The sequence below is a fragment of the Centroberyx affinis genome, unplaced genomic scaffold, assembly GCF_046629955.1.
Source record: "Centroberyx affinis isolate AG114_WGS23_722 - 3 ecotype Tasmania unplaced genomic scaffold, CSIRO-AGI_Caff_v1 ptg004929l_1, whole genome shotgun sequence".
Lineage (NCBI taxonomy): Eukaryota > Metazoa > Chordata > Actinopteri > Beryciformes > Berycidae > Centroberyx > Centroberyx affinis.
The window spans coordinates 35,833-57,500 of record NW_027282422.1 but is presented as its reverse complement, the minus strand read 5'-3'; the positions used below and the strand labels follow the sequence as shown (position 1 = coordinate 57,500).

Here is a 21,668-nt window from a genome sequence, read left to right as displayed (position 1 = left end):
TAGAGACCGACCCCATGAACACAGCTCTGCACACTCAGACTGTTGTCACTGAACTTTTATTTATCACATCGCATCCTGGTTCTATTGAATCCTCGAAATTTAAGAGGCGATATTTTTCAATACTTTTCAGGGTGGCTGAACAGGGATACTGTTCCTTTGTTGTGTCTTTTGGGGAGGCGACATGTCCAATGGTTTACAGTCTGTCTCTGCCTTTTAGTCTGTTGACCAGCTCCCGTAGTGCAGTGAAGTTTTGAATGAAGATCCCCAGGTTTATGTCAGTGCTTTGGACCACTGTGGTGCCGTTATGGTAGATGTTAACAGTACCTACTGCACAGTCTGACTGATCTTCATCGATATCTCAGGAACGCCTGGAGGGAATTTCATTACATCTGGCACAAACGTCCACTCGGACTCAAGGATGAACTGATTAGAATTTGGTGGTCAAAGGTCACTGTGACCTCACAAAAGACGTTTTTGGCCATAACTCAAGATTTAATTCGCTAATTATGACAATATTTCACACAAATGTCTAATAGGATAAAATGATGAAGTGATGACATTTTATATCCAAAAGTTCAAAGGTCAACTTCACTGTGACATCATAATGTTTTGCTTACCACTGTAGCTGAGAAAACCATCTTGGGTCATTCTACAAAAACGGTGGAAGTGCTGTCACTTACTTTTGCAGACACCAAGATCCTTTAAGTTGACCTAATAATCACATTAATTATATATGTTCAATAAATAAAGACTGTCCTTGCAATGATAAAACAAAGTTTATTGGCGGAGGCATACAACTGCGAGGCGGTTATTTCTAGTTTATGTTTGGATGTCTGACACAGGGCGGTGTGCCATGCAGAGGGGTTTTCTGTGTAGAAGATCAAGTCAGATTTCTTCCTTACTCCTGTATCTGTAGTGTAGTCCACAGTGAATTTTTCTGGGTTTTCTTGAAGTATTTTCAACTTAGACTGTAGTTCCCTTTTGCTTTAGAAGAGCGAATGTCATCAGCGTACTGGATCACCACTTCTTCAGTTCCTCCTGGTTCTGATTGCTCCAGCATTTTCTTCTTGTTTTGTTCTTACTGGCCTCAGTTTTAGGAGAAAATTGGTAGGTTACCAGATTTTAGCTGTCTATCCAGAAGTTATTTTTTTTTAATGTAAACAATAATAAATAAGAGGAGTCTCTGTGATGTTTAAATGTTAAATTGTAAGGTTATAGGCCTCTTACTCCGTAATGTCAGAAGGTGTAGCCCTCTTCCTTCTTCTTTCCTTTGTTTTTGTTGTCTTTTATCTGTTTGCCTTTAGTTTTCCTAAGATCTTCGTCCTTGTAGTTAGCTTTGAGGTCCTTAGCAACAGTGTAGCAACGGCTTTTGGCTAGCTGTTGGAGTAGCCAGATGACTTCAATTTTGAATGGGAGGAGAGAAAAAATATTTCTGTACAGATAATTTTTTCCCTTTCTTCTTCATGGAAGTTTCCTCTTCAATTTTTCAGTCTCTCTCTCTATCTCTCTCTCTCTCTCTCTCTCTCTCTCTCTCTCTCTCTCTCTCTCTCCCTCTCTCTCTCCCTCTCTCTCTCTAGGCCATCAGTCATTCTGGGTGTGACCAATCCATTCTTCGCTAAAACTCTGCAGCACTGGCCGCATATTATCCGCATTGGAGACATGAAGCAAGCAGGTAGATCCTACTACTACTACTGCTACTACTGCTGCTACTACTGGTAATAAGATGGCTTCTTATACAAGGAAAAGGCAGAAGATGTTCAGTACATCTTCACTGGACAGAAATGCTGTAGAGTTTAAAAGGCAGGAAGTCTGTCTGCCTGCCTGTCTGTCTGTCTGTCTCTCTTTCTCTCTGTCTGTCTGCCTGTCTGTCTGTCTGTCTGTCTCTCTGTCTGTCTGTCTGTCTGTCTCTCTTTCTCTCTCTCTGTCTGCCTGTCTGTCTGTCTGTCTGTCTCTCTCTCTGTCTGTCTCTCTCTCTGTCTTTCTCTGTCTGTCTGACCTTCCCTCTCTCTGTCTGTTCCTCCCAGGAGAAATGGCCAAGCAGATGAAAGTCAAGAAACTAAAGAACCTGAAAACTCTGGACTCTAAACCCGGTAGCTATTTTATTTTCTTATTCTCTCTCTCTGTAATTCTTAGTTCCTCTTATAAGCTCTTTTGTGTACCAGGGATCGACTGCTGGAGGTTTTTGAAGGCAGATACTAATACTGTTGTATTGAAGCTGCTGATATTTTGTGCTTGGTTTTCCGTATTTTAAAATTTGACCGTTTTCATGCTAAAAACATCCAAAAAATCCCCAGTATTCAGTGTTTCCCCCAGAATGTTCTTGTTGTCAGGGTGGAAAAGTCTGTTTCAGAGACTTTTCCACCCTGAGTGGAAGAAAATTTAGAGCTTCATGTGACACCAAAACTCTCCACTGAAACTGATGATGAGGAGAAGAAAAAGAGTATTCACACATACTTATATGGAATCTGATCAAAATGTCTCACTGGAATCTGTTCAGGTTCAGGTCTTCCCATAGACAACCAGTGTGGTATTGATCAATTCTACAATAAATATGTAATCAATCAAACCGCATCATATCCATCATATCAATCTGTACCAGATGCCATTTTAATAAAAGGACGATATCGACAAACCAATATATCAGTCTACACAGTGACTACACATCTGTCGGTAAGATGAGCTCCAGTTTGTTGATCTGTGTGTGTGTGTGTGTGTGTGTGTGTGTGTGTGTTGCAGGTGTGTACAGTGCATACAAGCCCTATCTAAACAAAGACGAAGACATCATCAAACAGCTTCAGAAGGTGAGACATGCCCCACAGAATCATCTCTGTAAGAAAACAGCAGCTTGTCTGGGACGGTCCCGCTGGATGTGATGCTGGTTTTCAGATCCTTTTGGTTTTTTTCAGGGCGTTCAGCAGAAGAGACCCTCGGCGGCCCAGAATGCAATTCTCAGACGTTACTTCCTTGAACTGACGCAGAGCTTCATCATTCCACTGGTAAAAAAAATAATCAGACCTTCAATCAGACCCCCCCCACACACACACACACACACACACACACGCACACACTTTACATTGAGATTCCGGTAACACTTTACAATAAGGGTCACTAAGTTAAGGGTTAGTTAATCTTTAATAAGGGTTAGTTAATGCTTTATAAGCATTATTAACAGTTAACTAATGTGTAATTTACTAATGGTGTTCATGTTAACTAAGGTATTAATTTATACATTATTTAATAGTTTATAAAGATAATTATTAAATAATGTATGAATTAATACCTTATTTAATATGAACACCATTAGTAAATGATTACCAGACACATTAGTTAACTGTTAATTAAGGGTTAGTTAATGCTTATTAAGCATTAACTAACCCTTAACTTAGTGACCCTTATTATAAAGTGTTACTGAGATTCCATTGAGATGTTATCTGTTGTTGGCTAAAAGGCAGATTTACTGCAATTTTGAATGGTAAATATAATGTTTAAAACCTCAACATGACATCTGAGCAGCAGAACATATGAAATGTTGATCAAATATTTGTCAGTGACACAATTCACTTACTGTTTTTTTCACTTAAGCCGGGCTCAGGTTACAGGAGTTTTTCGCCGATTTATCCCCGATGTGCCCCACCCGACAATCGGGGGAGAAATCTGGACCTGAGTCTTGGTCGGAACCGAAGTTCGGCACAGAATATCTGGTGCTGTGAGCTGAGTCCAGATCAGATCTGAACCTCCTGAACCGTTCGAAGACGCATCGAGCCGCCCCGATAATTTCTAACCTGTCTGATATTTGCGAGTATCTGCACGGCGACGTCACTTCATTATGCCTTTCAACATTGGACAATACAACTTTAACGTCCCGGCCGGGACAGCTGACGGTGTTGCCTAGCAACGGTTTAGCACTTTTAGCACTAGGCTAGCGATAGCGTACCAACGTTATAACAAACTAAGGGTTATAACAAACTAACCCTAACCCTAAGATATTAAAACTGACGGTTAAATTCTCACCTCCGGTCCTCCGGAGCGGACAGCCCGCTTTATGTCTGTCTCTCCAAACATTTCCTCATCCAAACTCGTCTGCTCTTTCTCTTTTCTTTGGCAAACTACTGAACACACCAAACAGCTGCTCCGCCTCCATGTTTGTAAACATCTGCCTCCTGCCTCTCCATGGTCACGTGACTTGTCGCGTACAGCAGCTCCGTCGGGCAAAATAATCTTAATAATATCTTGTAGTGTGTGATGCACCGTCATGTTCTGAACTTGTAGTGTGAGCTTGTTTGCGATTTGACAGAAGAAAATCGGTTAAGTTTCTCCTTATGTGCGTGATGCAACCCGATTTCAAAATCGGTTAGGATTTTAAAACTCCTGTAATCTGAGCCCAGCTTTACTTTTGCACACCCTATTTTTCATTTACTTGGATTTTATAATTTCATAAAAAGATATAGTATTTCCTTATTACTTTAGTATAATAGAAAACATTGTATAGGTCTCAGACAAAAAAAATCTAATTATTTCATTTTAAAATAATTTTGTAAAAAAAAAAAACAATTTCTCCTGATTTCTCTCATATTTTGATTTCAAATTTCAAAATCTCCTAATTTACTTTATATGTTAAAAATAGCAACACAAAAAAAATCTAGCCTCTACACTCTCACTGCTGTTTCCAAACAGCCAACAAAATGTCACCAGTAAGTGAAATGACATGAATTGATTTAGATTTCTTTTTTTTTTTTTTTTTAAATAAAATCACTTTTTACCAGAAATTGAAAGATGGAGGTTTTGTACTATATGCTGGAAATAATGTCTCTGAATGTTAAAATATATGTGTGTGTGTGTGTGTGTGTGTGTGTGTGTGTGTGTGTAGGAACGGTATGTAGCCAGTCTGATGCCTCTCCAGAAGTCCATCAGTCCGTGGAAGAGTCCTCCTCAGCTCCGGCCCTTCATCCAGCAGGACTTCATGAGGACGCTGGAGAAGGCCGGACCGCAGCTGACCTCCAGGCTGAAGGGAGACTGGATAGGACTCTACAGGTACACACACACACACACACACACACACACACACACACACACACACACCTTATAAGGTTCGGTTCTGGACCGTGTTTAACAGCCAGTGTCTGTGTGGTCTTCTCTCCGCCTGCAGGCATTTCCTCAAGTCTCCCAACTTTGACGGCTGGTTCCGCAACCGGAGGAAAGAGATGACGCAGAAACTGGAAGCCCTGCACCTGGAGGCGCTGTGTGAGGAGGTATGGAGGGAGGGAGGGAGGGAGGGGGGGGCGGAGGGAGGGATGGAGGGAGCGAGGGAGCGAGGGACATACGGAGGGAGGGAGGGACGGAAGGAGCGAGGGATGGAGGGAATGACAGGGATGGAGGGAGGGAGGGAGTGATTGAGGGATGGAGGGAGAGAGGGAGGGATGGAGTGACTGAGGAAGGGAGTGACTGAGGGAGGGAGGGACTGACGGGCGGAGGGAGGGAGTGATGGAGTGACTGAGGGAGGGAGGGAGTGATTGAGGGATGGAGGGAGAGAGGGAGGGATGGAGTGACTGAGGGAGGGAGTGACTGAGGGAGGGAGGGACTGACGGGCGGAGGGAGGGAGTGATGGAGTGATTGAGGGATGGAGGGAGAGAGGGAGGGATGGAGTGACTGAGGTATGGAGGGAGGGAGTGACTGAGGGAGGGAGTGACTGAGGGAGGGAGTGACTGAGGGAGGGAGGGACTGACGGGCAGAGGGAGGGAGTGATGGAGTGACTGAGGTATGGAGGGAGGGACGGATGGAGTGACTGAGGGAGGGATGGATGGAGTGACTGAGGTATGGAGGGATGGAGGGAGGGAGGGAGTGATGGAGTGACTGAGGTATGGAGGGATGGAGGGAGGGAGGGAGTGATGGAGTGACTGAGGTATGGAGGGAGGACGGATGGAGGGAGGGAGGAAGTGATGGAGTGACAGGTATAGAGGGAGGGATGGAGTGAATGACTGAGGGATGGAGGGAGGGATGGAGTGACAGGGATGGAGGGAGGGAGGGAGGGAGAGAGTGACGGACGGAGGGGGGGAGGGAGTGATGAAGTGACTGAGGGACGGAGGGAGGGAGGGAGTGATGGAGTGACTGAGGTATAGAGGGAGGGAGGGATGGAGTGACGGAGGGAGGGAGGGATGGAGTGACTGAGGTATAGAGGGAGGGATGGAGTGACGGAGGGAGGGAGGGATGGAGTGACTGAGGTATAGAGGGAGGGAGGGATGGAGTGACTGAGGGAGGGAGGGAGGGAGGGATGGAGTGACTGAGGGAGGGAGGGAGGGATGGAGTGACGGAGGGAGGGAGGGAGGGATGGAGTGACGGAGGTATAGAGGGAGGGAGGGAGGGATGGAGTGACTGAGTGAGTGAGGGAGGGAGGGAGGGATGAGATGTAGAAAAGGTTCTAAATTCTCTCTTACGAATAAAATTTAGAATGTGCATAAGTACAAAAAAATTCGGTATTTATCAAACGTGTGTGAATATGATAAATACCACACGTTCTAAACCACCATCATGCTCGTGCACAGCCGCTCATTAACATAAATTTACGCCCCCAATTGACCGTATATGGTGACAGCCTTCCCTTTAAATGCTCTTCTGAGCTGAACACGGCTGGACAAAGAACGCAGGAGGAAGAATTTACAGATGCAGACATTGAATTATTAAAATTAACGTATTTCCGGGCCTTTATTGGAAGCAGGCTTATATTAGAGACAGGCCTTTAATTCTAATTCCCTCTGTTTGATAAGTATATTTGCTCATATTTTAGTACGAAGCCTCCTTGTTTTCTGATCTGCTTCTGTTTGGGTTCGTTAGGAAGCCGTTTTTTTGTTACTGCGACGCATCACCGATAATTACGGTAATCGACGACGGCACGCTCCAGAGACTTCCATACCGCCATCTTGTGGCACTTGTACGTTACTACAAACTACAGTTACATTATATAACAGGCACCAGGAGTTTACCGGGATCCACCGTTGTTTTTTCCTTTGTTTTTTCCCCGGCCTGTATTTGGGGCCGGCCTTTATTTGTTCGTGTCGACCGCGGCCCGGACATTATCGGAGACCCGGCTTTTAATTCACTACCGGCCACTATTAGAGGAAATACATTATTAAAAATTGGTAACTGAGGTTGTGGTACCACAAAGTACTTTCTGGAATACTTGATGGTAGATTAATAAACAAGTGAACACATACAGCCTGTCAGCAGGTGTGAGCGGCGGCATTAAACAGTTTTATCAGCAGAGCAGTGGCAGAAAAAAAAAAGTTTGGACCTGAATCCAAAATAATAATAGTCAACAAGAGGGACATTGCTGCAACAGGCGGAGGACAGACTGAGACCGGCCTGTCCGATGTGGACCGGACACTCCGGACACCGGATTGTGAGAGATGATTTTCATTTGAATATATTTCTCTAAGCCTGCAGGTCCTCCTTGAAGGAGAAGGTGAGGCAGAGGTCCAATAAAACTAAATCTACTGAGTCGAGTCGCCCCTCATCGCTTTCAGTTAAAAAGTTGGTACGCTCTGAAAACTCTCTCTCTGTCTGTCTCTCTGTCTGTCTGTCTGTCTGTCTCTCTCTCTCTCTCTGTCTGTCTGTCTGTCTGTCTGTCTGTCTGTAGGATCTCCAGCAGAGGATCCAGAAGCACACAGAGGTGGAGACAGTGGACCTGGTTCTGAAGCTGAAGGATAAGCTGGTCAGTGTGAAGTGTAAAGCTTTCTGTCTGCTCAGTCGGGTGACAACGAGAACTGACGCATTTTTCGACTGAAAAAAGTGTCGCAGGCCATTATTTGTACCTCTGTAATGTGTAATATAATTGTAATGTGCGGACCCTGTTGAGGACTGTCACGCAGGGCTAGTTCGTCGCCATGGTAATGCTCACCACTTCCAACAAAAACAATCCAAGACAAACATGGAAGGAATAGGAGGAAAGTGAAGAGCGTCGAGCGACCAAACAAATTAAGCTTCAGGCTGTTTGTATACACAACATCAGTACTACTGCTACTAGTACTACTACTGCTACTACGAATACTAGTACTACTACTACTAATACTACTGCTACTGCTACTGCTACTACTAATACTAGTACTACTACTGCTACTACTACTACTACTATTACTGCTACTGCTACTGCCACTACTGCTGCTGGGCAGCACTGGTACTATCACCACCACTACTACTGCTGCTACCGCTACAATTACTAGTACTACTACTACTACTAATAACAATAATATATACATAATTTTGGAATGAAACCCTTCATGCAACAGCAAGTCACCTAATAATTAAAATTAACATCAATAACTACAAGTGAATTGTGCAGACTAATGAATACTAAGCTCCGCCCTCTGTGTTGCAGAGCCAGGCGGAGAGGGATCAGCTCCCGGTGCGTTCAGGGACCCTGGCTAAACTCCAGGCCCACATCGAGGCCGTCATCCTGGCCTTACCGGAGGACCTGCAGGGCATCCTCCACAAGCCCTCCACTCCCTGACCTTTAACCCCTGACCCCAAGTTCAGCGTGTTTTAAACTTTGGGGTCGCCGGTGTGTTTCAACGAGCCTGGCTGCCAGGTAGAGACAGACTGACTGTATTCACACAGCCGGGCTCCCAGGACGGCCTCTGCTGTCGTCTAACAAGCACACAGTGAATTTTAAGGTGTTTTCTATCGCAGGTCTGTTTGTGTTGTCACAGAGGGAGCATCACTCCACACAGGATTCAGTCTCCCCCCCAAAACTGCTGCTGTGGCAGCTCAGTGGGATTCAGACCGAACACAAACACATTCAGACCGGCTGACGGCTCTCAAACTCCTCTGACGTGTTTTTAGAGTCAAAAGGCTTTTTAAATCTTTTTTTAAATCTTGGATGGAGTCCCATGTATCTGAGCTCATCTTGCTCATCACAGGAACATTAACAAGTGTAGTAAGAAGCAGTTTGATTCATTCCGAGGGTCCGACAGCATTTCTTCTTTTGGCCCGCGGCCCATTACCCATGGTTCATTTGGGCCCATGGTGCTCTGTGCTGAAGAGGATTTGGCATCCACAAGGAAGGAAGATGATGACCCCTTGCTGACCCTTGACCCTCAGCGTTGACCTCTGACCTTTTTTTTTTTTTAACCTTTTGAACTTTGAACCTTGACTTGACAAGAGACTGCTGCAGTCCAGCTGAACTGAGTTTGGAGATTTTCATCTGTTTTAAAGTGTTTTTTTTTAAATTAAGTGCACTTCATCCCTACAAGGACCTATGTGCCCCTCCATCACACACACACACACACACACACACACACACACACACACACACACACACACACACAAAAAACGAACTAGAAAATGGTCCTCATGTTACCACCTCACCAGGTTTTCTATTCTTGTAGGGACATTTGGACCCCATAAGATAGAGATTAGATTGTGCACAGGTACACACACACACACACACACACACACACACACACACACACACACACACACACACACACACACACACACACACACACACAGACCTTATGCAAACAGTCTCAACCAAGCAGAGCAGAGCCAAGCAGTGCTTTATAATTAAATTTTACTAAAATGTTGACCATTTAAACACACACACACACACACACACACACACACACACACACACACACACACACACACACACAAACAGCACTAAGCACCAGCTACTCTGTAACTTTTTCAGTCAGTTTTTAAAGTGCATGTTTTGTACCGAGGGGACAGTGAGTGTCTATTGGCTCATATGCTGTGGAACAGCGTACTCAGGAGCCAATCAGATCCCTGTATCTAGGTCAGATGATTTTTCTGTAGCCTGTCACAGCGGCAATAACAGAGACTAAAGATATTCAAAATTGAATGTCCTGAAATGTTGAGAAATTTGAGTGTGGTTTTATCATTATGGGATGTATCTGTTCCACTGGGGATTCTTTGCATTAATATCTTAATCTGAACATGGAAACTGAATCCAAAACTGAATTCACTTGTTGTTGTCATATGAAAACCTCCAAACTCCCAATCTCATGTTTTTATTTCAGCTGAAGGATTGCACCCTCCTCTGTACTGTAGGTTGAGGAACTTCTATGTGCCGTTGGGTTTTGGGCCAGTGGATGAACTCTGAGATGCTCGGCTGTTTTCCTCACTTTCTGAAAAGTTTACAGTTTGGAGTTTGGAGTTTGGAGTTACATTTTGGAGGTTTTCCCTTGATAGCGGTGACATGAAGAGTTCATTTGGAAATCATTCTGTACCCATCTTGGGGAAAACATCTTTATCTGAATTTCACCATTCAAAATGTTTAAAATCCAGAGGACCCAGTGTCTCATTCAGCCGACCAAGCTCTTATGTCACCTGCTATCTTTTAAAATTTACCATCATTTTAATTTTGTGCTCTCGCTCCATTCTTTTCAAATGGTGGATATCTGACTTTGTAATGAAACAATTCATGTTATAATTCTACAATGGGTTCCACTGCACTGAAGCAGTACTGCAGTACTAAAGCAGGATAGATGGATTTACCTGCAAATACACTACACAGCCTCTTCTGTCCTTTGGTTCTGAGGGAAATTGCAAACTCAGCTGAAATGCACAGAAGGTTTGGGACAGAGGTTTGAAGGTGTTTCTTAAGACACGAGCTGACCTACAGTTACAGTTTAAAGGAACACTTCGCCATTTTTTTTAACCTTATCTCCGTATATTAGTCCCCACTAATACATGCTATGAAAAGGCAGCATGTCCGTCTACTCGCTCCGTGTCTTTATTGAAAAAACATTCAAATATACAAACAGTGCAGACATGTGCTCAGCATAGTAGTATACAAAGAAACAAGAATATGAATTTCAATAAACAAATAAAAGTAATAATAATAATTATTTACCTAAAAAATAACAGAGTTGGGATAAATAAACTTCATTAATATAAGATTATGATAAAAAAAAAAACCAAAACATGTTATTCTTCTTTAAAGAGTTCACCGTACAATTTGACAATTTTATTACTTTTTTTTAGTGTTTATAAGTTTGAGAGTCCTAATATATTCATTAAATTCACATAAAAATCTAGTGAAATTGGGGGTAACTTTTGTTATTTTGCATTTATGGATGTGAAATTTACCCTATAGAATCAATAATGAATTAAATGTTATATACGGTTATAGTTTGTACGAGTTGGAAATCCCCGTCGGTGAATTTTGGGACTTCCTACAGTAGACAGACATGGTGCCGTCTCATAGCATGTATTAGTGAGGACCAATATATGGAGGTAAGGTTAAAAAATGGTGACGTGTTCCTTTAAGAGTCTTTCCCTAAGCATCAGTTGATTTTATTTGACTTAACTGATCATATAACCATGTTCCAAAACCTGCCACTATTTTAGCATTACACTGCAATCATAAAGAGTAAAGTTAAAGTGTTCACCAGGAAGCTCTCTGTCCAACATTGGCTTCTTTTTTATCCTTTCTCCTCTTTTTTTTTTTTTTTTTAGGAGTTAAAAATGTCTCAACTTTTACCAAAAGCATGATTAAGGGATAGAAACCCAGGATAAGACATTTCGGCTGTCTCTCTAGTCCAACCTCCATTTCTGGCAAGTGAAGACAACTTGACACTATCCAGACTGAAAACAAACCACAGCGGCTGGTAACGATCAAAATTCACCAGCCACTTTCACTACTTTACCAGCCAACTTTTTATAGTAGGATATTACGTCCAGATGCTGGTCGGTCACCTTCCTCAGTCTGGCAGTGTGAGCAGATCCATCCACAGCTAAAGATTCAGCAGCGTTTGTCTGGTGGCTGGTGCTCATTTCTGGAACAAAAAAAATCCCCAACTCTATAGCTAGCATTGTTTTAACTGATATTTCACAGAACATAGAACAGCATTATGGTTTGGGTTAGCTTTATTTAACCAGCTGAAATGATGCCAGTGCCTTATAGGAATGACACTAGAACAAAATGAGAGCAGAACCAAAGACTAAAACTCCTTTCCCTGCTGAATCTGTCTGAATCTGTACGGGCAGACAGTAAAGGCAAAGAAGTGTGCTTCTTAAACTGAGGGTCGAGGTCCAAAATGGGTCACTGAATGTTTGGCTCCTATTTAAAAAAAAAAAAAAGGGCAGGACTAAATTTACCACTACTAACTACTACAGAAGAACATTTAACCATGATGCCCATCCTGCACAGTGCTGTGATGACTTTGTTGCCTTCAGACAAAGAACTGCCTAAGTCCATTTTAAAAAATCTTCTGATGAACAAGTGTACTGTGTAGTTGCAATGTCAAACTAAATTAGTAATGATAACTCTATATGTATTACGACTTCACAAACTTGAACAAAATAGACATATAACAACCAAACAAAAGGCCCAGAGCTTGTCGAGGGCCCTTCAGCGGAATTCCTAAACATTACTGGATTCCCAACATACAAATTCACAAAATTAGAAAATTACCACAATGACAGCAATAACAAATCTGTAGATTAATTTGTATATAAATAAAAAACAAAATCAGTTGTATTTTTGGATTGTAAATTACTTACTATAAATTATTTGGAGATGAATGTTTTCATCCAAGTGTACTTAGTTGTAGTGGTTGTGTGCTTTTCACTACACACCACCACTGTGTTTCACTATGAGCGTACACACTGCAGATGCAGTCATTTAATACATCTGAAAACACTTAAAATGGACTTAGTAGGTTCTCAAACTTATGGATTCAGTTTCTTTGGTTTTCTGTTAAAACCATCATGTAATGTATGTCAATTGCTTTGGAAATTGCCTTTTTTGGGGAGGGAATAATTGTGGAAAAAAACAACATATGTGCTGGTTGGAAAAACCTATGACATCTGGTTGTTGGGCAACCATCTAAGTTTTATATTTGTAAAAACAAAATACTTATTTTACTGACTTTGAATTTTATATGGAGGGCTATTCTCGTATTCCACTCTGCTAGAGAATTAACAATTTTGTGTATAATACTGTAAAGTGAAATTGTGGCCCAGATATAAGGATGTACAATAATTATTTTGCTATTACAATAGATGTCTTACTAAATACAGAGATATGAATAAGAATTGCTCCATATAATGTACATCTTCCTTTCTTTAAACTATTGTCAATAACATTGTCTGAGACACCTTGACATTTTGAATTTTTAGTTTGATTTTTGATGACAGACTCTTGTCACTTTGTGGGGGAAAAAAACTTTTAGCACTTGTCTTTTAGCTATCCTAAAAACGGCTTGCTAGCATTGTTAGCATTTCTCATTAAAACAATTGTTCACTCGCAGCCAGCGGTAACTCTGGTTTCAATGAGAAGTTAGAATTAGCCTCATAGTGGTCTTGCTAAGTTGCAGCTATGTATTGGTTTCGGTTTGTATTGGTTTACATGCACATCAAAAATATGCTTATAACACGATTAAGGCAATAATATGAGTATGGCAGAGCCCATGTAAACACCATACTCCGATTTTATTAATACTTAGGTTCTTAGTCGAAGTAAATATAATTACAGTAACATATGTGGAGTACTTTGATTATATTTGCGACTTTAGTCGTATTTCTTGGTCAAAGGGCTAGACAAGATGGTGGGTGGCAGGAGTTTAAGAGACAGAAAAACTAAACGAGGGAGATTCGTCAGAACAGCTGAACAAATTCACTGAAGGCTGCAGACGAGAGATAAAAAGCAAAACTTGACCTATGGCTCTAACTCATACACACTTGCTCAATTCGACCTCCTTAATGAAATTGTAATTATCGTTTTAGCAATAAATTCCCACAATTCTCTCTGGATAATCAAAATACGCACTTCACTCATGTAAACAGGATTAGTATGAGGAAATTATGGAATCATGTAAACCGCTTAATCAGACTTTTGCCACGCACTCGTATTGACAAATCACATTATTGCATGCATGTAAGCGTAGCCAATGAGGAATAGTAACAGATATCTTAGCTTGTGGCTAGCAGTACCTGTTGGCTTCAGTGAGTAATGCTAACAACTATTGTTAGCTTGTGGCTAGCAGTACCTGTTGGCTTCAGTGAGTAATGCTAACAACTATTGTTAGCTTGTGGCTAGCAGTACCTGTTGGCTTCAGTGAGTAATGCTAACAACTATTGTTAGCTTGTGGCTAGCAGTACCTGTTGGCTTCAGTGAGTAATGCTAACAACTATTGTTAGCTTGTGGCTAGCAGTACCTGTTGGCTTCAGTGAGTAATGCTAACAACTATTGTTAGCTTGTGGCTAGCAGTACCTACAGACTTCAGTGAGGAATAGGGAGGCAAAGTCAACGCCACATCCGGTATAGACCTGTTTGTATAATACAGAATAAATAACACCACACAAAAATTAAGTAACATTAATAGATCATAGTCTATGTGAATAAGTCTATTTTGATATTAAAAAAAATCAGAACTTTATAAGCTCATGTAACAGTCATCTCATATGACAGTACTAAGCACCTAATAGCTATCTTGCTAGCTTGTGGCTAGCAGTACCGTTTTGGCTTCAGCGAGTTCCAACTATCTTGTTAGCTTATGGCTAACAGTACATTTGTTTTCAACAATGAATGCTAACAATGCTTTCAAGAAATTTTCTGGTCAACAAAAGTGCTATTGTCTATCTTTTACCCAACATAGTTAAGTGCCTGGGAGAGAAAAATAAGACACTAGAAATTCAAAATGTCATGGTAAGCTCCTTTAATAGAAGCACATATTGTCATTACGCTGCATCAAGGACCTACATATGTTTCCACTGACAACGGTTACTGCTGTTGGGTTTGTACTGAAGCCATAACCACTAAGTTAAACCACTCTGATGCCCTCAAGGACAGAGGTGCTGATGACAGGCATGAAGTTTCTGAGCTGCGGAGAGGACAGTGATGCCATGAAGTCCTGCTTCAGGGGGATATCTCTATGGATTTTCCTCACTTCACTTCAGGCTCTGGTGACGTCACTGTCCTCTCCTCGTTCTTCAAAAACTTCCCAGGCCCTAGATTTGCTGAATGGACAGTAACAGTTGACGTTGCTTCAGCCAAGTATTTTTTGTCATTAAACAGACAGCTTCAGTTTCATCGGCTTCACTTGTCTGTTTTCACTCATCTGTTGGGGAGATTTTTTCATTTCCATTTTATCAGGGGAGGGTTCGCTTGGTGTGAAGCAGGACGACGCCCTTCTTCAGCTCCACTCTGCTTCAGATTCATACAGCCTTCATTCATACAGTTCCATACATTCACACTTTGAAGTTTCCCAGGACAACCACAGTCTTCTACTGGTCTTATACTGAGCAATCTCTGAACCCATCGTCTATCGGTCTGACGACGATTAGACTCTGGGGACGACGGCCAATATTTCGGGATTTCCGGTGTAGCCAGCGGACATCCGGGCCAAGACTTCCTCTTCCGTACACCGGTCATTGTTTAGAATCCGATTAGCAACTTGAGACACGAGAATGGAGTCGGAGTTGAGAGACAACGTTTATAGAGATTAGCCGAAATGTCGTCCGGACCTAAAACACCTACAAAAAGTATCGATGTTTGTGTGTTGTGTGGAGAAACGTTCGACTCTCACGTCTCAAGTTGCTAATCGGACTGTAAACAATGACCGGCGCACAGAAGAGGAAGTCTTGGCCCGGATGTCCGCTGGCTACACCGGAAACCCCGAAATATTGTCCGTCGCCCCCAGAGTCTAATCGTCATCAGACCGATAGACGATGGGTTCAGAGATTGTATACTGAGCAGCTTCACTGGATCAGTTAGAATGAAATGCCTTGCTCATGGGCACTTTCATGGTAGTTGATGAGGGAGGGGAGAGTGTTTCTCATTCACTTTCCCCACCCAGACTTTCCCAGCGGATGTGAGGATTCAAACCAGGATTTAAACATCCAGGTCACAAGCACACTTCTCTATGATTTAGGCTGCTGACTCCACATATTTGTTCCACAATAAAACATCTCCACAGAACGATCAGCTTTGGCTGAAATGAAAATGTTGAGATCCATGTGAAGTGGTAATTGTTACTATATTTTACGAGGTGGGTTGGTAGTGCAGTAATAAGCCTGATATTTATCTGATACATGACATATTATGCAATACAATGAGTAAGTTATCATCATCTCTAACTGTGCTGTTCCATTGTTACAGAGACCTTCACTGGTAATATCTTCAGAGGGAGTTCATCCCAAGTGTCAGTGAATGGAAACAGCCTGTCAGTGAAAGTGTGTGTGAAGGTGTGTATGTGTGTGTTAGTGTCAGGATCAGAGAATGACAGCTTTCCTCTGGTCCAGTCCAGATGCAGTCTGATCCTCTGGAGCTTCTTCTTCACTGGGACAACAGTGGGTCGATCTGGTGAAGAGCGTGCTGTGTATTTACCCTTATAGAACCCTATTCTCCATAATCCAGACTGTATGTCTTTCTTCCTCTGGACAGAATCTGCTAACACACCCAGTCTCCAGTCTGTGTTGTCTCCAACCTCAACATCCCAGCTGTGAGTTCCTGAGTTAAAGCCCTCAGATCCCAGGATCCAGCTGTAGTAGTCAAACCTCTCTGGATTGTCAGGAAGCTTCTGTCTCTCTCCATATCTCATACTGGTCAGATCTTCAGACAGGATGAGTTCTGGACTGGCAGTGTTTGGGTCCAGAATCACAGGAGTGTAGGAGACCATCTCCTTCATCTTGTCCCAGACTGTGAAGCTCAGGTTGCCCAGGTGTTTGGCCTCGTCTATCAGAGCTCCTGAGACCAGCTGTGGATCCTCCAGCAGGGGGCGCTGGACTCTTTCCACTGTAGCCTTGTAGTTCTGCAGGAACGAGACGTCTTCAGCTCTCAGCTCCTTCTCTATGGCTCTGACTGTGTCTGAAAGAGCTGCTATCTCTCTGCTCAGACCCTCAATCTTCTTCTTCATCATCCGACTCCTCTGCTCCTCTTCCTCCCTCAGTGCAGCGATCCTGGCCTTCTCTTCCTTTTTTAGAAACTGGTGAATTTTCTTAAACTCCTCCTTAATCTGCCTCTCTGTGTGTCGGGCCTGGACCTTAATGTGTTCTGCTGTTTGATCACAGTTTCCTTTGACTTGATTAAAGAGCTTCAGTTTCTCCTGTAAGGGCTTCAGTGATTTCTGGAGTTCCTCCTTGTGATCCCGTGCAGCTTCATCGATGGGTCTGAATCTGTGGTTGGTGTGTTTTTCTGAATCTCGACAGACAACACACACTGGCTGCTGATGGTCCAGACAGAAGAGTTTGAGTTTCTCAGAGTGCAGACTGCAGAGAAGCTCAGACTCTACTGAAGCTCTCTGATCTCTCTCCAGTAAGAAAGCCTCACACAGGTTCTTTAACACCAAGTTACAAGGTGGTTTTCTCTTTGAAGATGTTCTCTTACAGACTGGACACTCGTGTATTTGTTTTCTTCTCCACCACTTCTGCAGACAGGCTTTACAGAAGCTGTGGCTACATGACAGGATGACAGGATCTTTAAAGATGTCGTGGCAGACAGGACAGGAGAGATCCTCCTCTGGGAGAGACAATCGGGAAGCCATTTTATCTCTGACTGAAGCAAAAACACACCGGGCAGACAGCTCAAACAGAAAGTCAGCCAGTCACCAGTCAGTCGTGGTATCACTCCCTCCTCTAGAAAATTCCCTGAAAGTTGCTTTCACTTTGAGTCGTGGTTCTTCTAAAACTCACATTCAGTGTGTGGAGTCAGCAGCAGGTTGAAGTGGCAGTATTCCAGTATTCCAGTATTCCCAGTATTCCCTCCTGTAGCTGTCCTCCTTCAGTGGAAGTCATGGGTTTGGTCTGAAGGTGAATCTTATCGTCTGTCTCTCAGCGTGTGTCTCTTCTCAGTGAGGAGTGGAAGAATAACAACCTCTGTTTCCTGGTTTGTCTGAGCTGAGTCAAGTAAGGGGCGGAGCTTTGTCAGGCCAGGGGTGAGTTTCATTCCAAAATTATGCTCTGTCCTTTACACAGACAGACACACACACACACACAGATGCATAAATCTGCACACACACAACATACACTAATTCCTTCACAAATGCAATTGATGTACATTATGTGAGATGGTTAAAAAACCGTTTGTATTTACAGTTCTTTATCCATTTAATTTTCCATAATTGTGTGTTTAATATGAGAAAGTGAAACTGATAACTGTCACAACATAGTCTTTCAGGAATATCTATTTTCACTTTTCCCATTACTGTTTTACATTACATTAGTTCTGGGCAGTTTGAGTTTTTTTAATGATTCGTTGATTTCAAACCACTACCTTAATTTTTTCTAGCTTCATAACTTGTGGGAAATGCCCTCTGTACCCTATGCATTAAGTGGTATTATGGACTATACACCTTTTAGCCCAGTACAGGGCATGCTAATTAGTAGTGTTTTGAGGTAGTCAATGTAATACTTGCATGATGTAAACACACATCGTATCCATTTACATTTTACTAATGTTATCATTCCACTTTCAAATGGTGACTTACAAAGTCATACTGTGACAAAGTGTTGAGCTTCGCTACTTGTCGGCACGTAGATTTGTCTCCTGTGTGGCATGAACACCATGGAGCAGCATATCAGGACTGTGCAATAGAGTTTGGAACCATTCATGTATTTTAAGGGTGTGTACACCGAACAACAGGTGTTAGTCTGACACCCTAGGTAGTCAAGATAACTTACCGTTTGCAGAAAAGATTCCTCAGTCAGGGCAGGAAGTCCGCATTGACTGGAAGGCGCTCACTTTATTTTAAATTCCCATGTGTGATCTCACGTATCTGTTACAACTGTCTAAATTTCAACATCTGTAGTATTAAGAAGCTAAATCTAAAGAATTCAATAAGTGTTGTACCGGTCTTCTTTGTAGTTCTTTGTAGAAACAAACATTTCCGTCATATTTATGTGACGTCATCGTGGGCGTTTTGGAGCACGTCCATTTATTGCAGCGATGTTTTAAGGCTGTTATGGTGTATATTCATATTTAAATGCCATGTAGTGGCTGAATGGGAGTAATTTATATTTTGTGTGAATATTAATTAGATAATGTTAATGTTAAAGAATGTTAAAGAATGTTAAAGAATGTTATTTGTTAACGTTATTTGGCTGCTGTAACTTGGTTATGTGTATGTATTCCTTAAATGATTACTGAAATGATGATGGTTGAGTCTGTGGGAGTGGCTATACGGGGGTATAGTCTATTTAAACCTGCTCTACCATTCATTCTACAGAGAGGCTCCCTTTTTGGAGTCAAATGGTGTTCAGTCTCTGTGCCATCTGTCAGACCGGTGTCGTCCCGTCAGCCGTGGCCGGAGGCGTTATGTTTTCAGGTCGTCCGTCCGTCCGTCCGTCCCATTCTCATGAACGCGATATCTCAGGAACATCCACTTGGACTCAAGCATGAACTGATTAGATTTTGGTGGTCAAAGGTCAAGGTCACTGTGACCTCACAAAGGACGTTTTTGGCCATAACTCAAGAATTCATACGCTAATTATGACAAAATTTCACACTAATGTCTAATAGGATAAAATGATGAAGTGATGACATTTTATATCCAAAATTTCAAAGGTCAACTTCACTGTGACATCATAATGTTTTGCTTACCACTGTAGCTGAGAAAACCATCTTGGGTCATTCTACAAAAACGGTGGAAGTGCTGTCACTTACTTTTGCAGACACCAAAATCCTTTAAGTTGACCTAATAATCACATTAATTATATATGTTCAATAAGTAAGTAAGTCAAATTTTATTTATATAGCACCTTTCAAAACATAGGTGCTTTACAAAAGAATAAAAAGTTAAAAGAACAAACGATGGGATTTAACAAGATTACAGCAACAAAGCAACAAGTTAAAGGCATCACAAATCAAAATCGTGTACATGATCACTCAATCATAAAAACACAAAAAGATAGGTCTTCAACTGTGACTTAAAACACCCAAGAGTTAGCTGACCTGACTCCCAGGGGGACACTATTCCACAGCCTGGGACCCAGGACAGCGAACGCACCGTCCCCTCGTGTTTTCAGTCTGGAACGAGGTTCAACTAGCAGGCCTTGCTCAGAAGACCTGAGGGGCCTAGCAGGGGTATAAGGCAATAGTAGTTCACCAATATACTCTGGAGCAAGACCATTCAAAGCCTTATACTGTAGGTGAGGAGGAGGATCTTGAATTGAATCCTAAATTTAAACAGAAGCCAGTGTAGTGACATAAGAACCGGGGTGATGTGAGAGCGATATGAGGTCTTAGTGAGTAATCTTGCTGCAGAGTTTTGGACTATCTGTAACTGGGTAACAGCATCTTGGCTTAGGCAGGAATAAAGAGCATTACAGTAATCTAAGCAGGAGGACACAAAAGCATGGATAACCATTTCCAACTGTTGGAAGGATAACAGTGGGCGTATTTTTGCAATATTCCTCAGGTGGAAGTAGCAGGACTGAATAACTGACTAAACGTGTTTATCGAATTTCAGCTGGTGGTCAAAAATGACGCCTAGGTTTTTGGAAAAAGATTTCCTATTAGTAGCCAATGGACCGAGTTGTTGGAGGATATTAGTGGAGACCTGATCTGGGGTGAAAACCAGAACTTCAGTTTTACTGTGATTTAATTGAGGAAAATTTTGAGACATCCAGTTACCAATCTCGGCCAGACACTTGTGCAGAGTAGTTAAGTTTGAGAGGTCACCGGGCTTAACGGATATGTAGAGTTGTGTATCATTCGCGTAGCAATGATAAAACACACAGCCAAATTGACGGATCAGGTGCCCTAAGGGGAGCATATACAATGAAAATAAAATGGGTCCAAGAATTGACCCCTGAGGCACCCCACAAGTGAGAGGAGCACAGGTGGATGCCTTGTCATCAGCTGATACAAAAAACTTCTGGTTGGATAAATAAGAGGAAAACCAGTTCAGTACTACACCAAATATCCCAACCCATTTTTCAAGCCGATCAATTAGGATAGCGTGATCAATAGTATCACAGGCCGCAGGCAAATCCAACAGAACTAGAATGGCAATTTCACTGTGGTCTAACTGCATGAGAATATCATTTGTGACCCTGAGGAGAGCTGTCTCAGTGCTGTGTTTCTGGTGAAAGCCTGATTGGTATTTATCAAATATGTAATTTCCTTCAACCAGTTCCAGAAGTTGCTTCCAGACCAATTTTTCTAAAATCTTAGAAGCAAAAGGTACCTTAGAGATCAGTCTGTAGTTTGTTGGTATGCTAGGATCTAGGTGCGGTTTCTTTAGAAGAGGATGAACTGAGGCCACTTTAAAGGATTTAGGAACAATGCCTGACAAGAGGGATTGGTTCATAATAGCGAGCAGAGATGGTCCAATAATGCTAATGGCTTCTTTAAATAATCCTGGAGGTACAATGTCAAGGGGACACATGGAAGAACGAGTGTGGGAACAGTATCAATCAAATCACTGAGGGAGATGGGAGAAAATTGGTCTAGTAAGATGGGACAGGTGTGAGATGGCTCAGTATGGGAGCTGGGGGAGCTGGGGGAGCTGGGGGGCATGATAGATGCTCTTATTCTGTTGATTTTATCAACAAAAAAGGATACAAATTTTTCACAATCCTCCACCAAAGGTGAAGACATGCTGGAGGCTGAGTTATTTAAGAGGCAGTCAATAGATTTAAAAAGAAACCTAGGATTATGTTTGTTTGTGGTGATGAGATTATTGAAATAGGCATTTTGTGCATTCTTAATT

General features: G+C 42.2%; 2 protein-coding genes across 3 annotated transcripts; one reads left to right on the top strand and one right to left on the bottom strand.

The window, feature by feature from the left end:
• The first annotated feature begins 1,590 nt into the window (after nt 1-1,590).
• On the top strand, nt 1,591-8,500 carry LOC139666301 (protein DENND6A-like). The gene is made up of 8 exons (XM_071545473.1): nt 1,591-1,672; nt 2,025-2,090; nt 2,737-2,801; nt 2,907-2,996; nt 4,868-5,031; nt 5,147-5,249; nt 7,631-7,705; nt 8,369-8,500. Exons 1-8 carry the CDS (start codon nt 1,660-1,662, stop codon nt 8,498-8,500), a joined length of 708 nt encoding a protein of 235 aa, XP_071401574.1. The 5' UTR covers nt 1,591-1,659.
• Nucleotides 8,501-16,019: 7,519 nt separating this feature from the next.
• On the bottom strand, nt 16,020-17,792 carry LOC139666296 (E3 ubiquitin-protein ligase TRIM39-like). Of its 2 annotated transcripts, none has more exons than XM_071545468.1 (2): nt 17,312-17,792; nt 16,020-17,254 (listed from the first exon to the last, which is right to left on the bottom strand). In XM_071545468.1, the coding sequence occupies exons 1-2, from the start codon at nt 17,499-17,501 to the stop codon at nt 16,092-16,094; spliced, it is 1,353 nt and encodes a 450-aa protein (XP_071401569.1). In that variant the 5' UTR covers nt 17,502-17,792; the 3' UTR covers nt 16,020-16,091. The 2 variants fall into 2 exon arrangements, with proteins under 2 accessions (XP_071401569.1, XP_071401570.1); XM_071545469.1 differs by having other exon boundaries at nt 16,020-17,263; nt 17,345-17,792.
• Nucleotides 17,793-21,668: the final 3,876 nt, after the last annotated feature.

What these genes read in the sequence shown, in the direction of transcription:
- LOC139666301 (XM_071545473.1), top strand. An exon ending in AACTCTGGACTCTAAACCCG is followed by an intron (nt 2,091 to 2,736) that starts GTAGCTATTTTA and finishes TGTGTGTTGCAG; the next exon opens with GTGTGTACAGTGCATACAAG. An exon ending in TGAAGCTGAAGGATAAGCTG is followed by an intron (nt 7,706 to 8,368) that starts GTCAGTGTGAAG and finishes TCTGTGTTGCAG; the next exon opens with AGCCAGGCGGAGAGGGATCA.
- LOC139666296 (XM_071545468.1), bottom strand. Translation starts at nt 17,501, where the DNA reads ATGGCTTCCCGATTGTCTCTCCCAGAGGAGGATCTCTCCTGTCCTGTC. An exon ending in TTCAAAGAGAAAACCACCTT is followed by an intron (nt 17,255 to 17,311) that starts GTAACTTGGTGT and finishes GAGATCAGAGAG; the next exon opens with CTTCAGTAGAGTCTGAGCTT.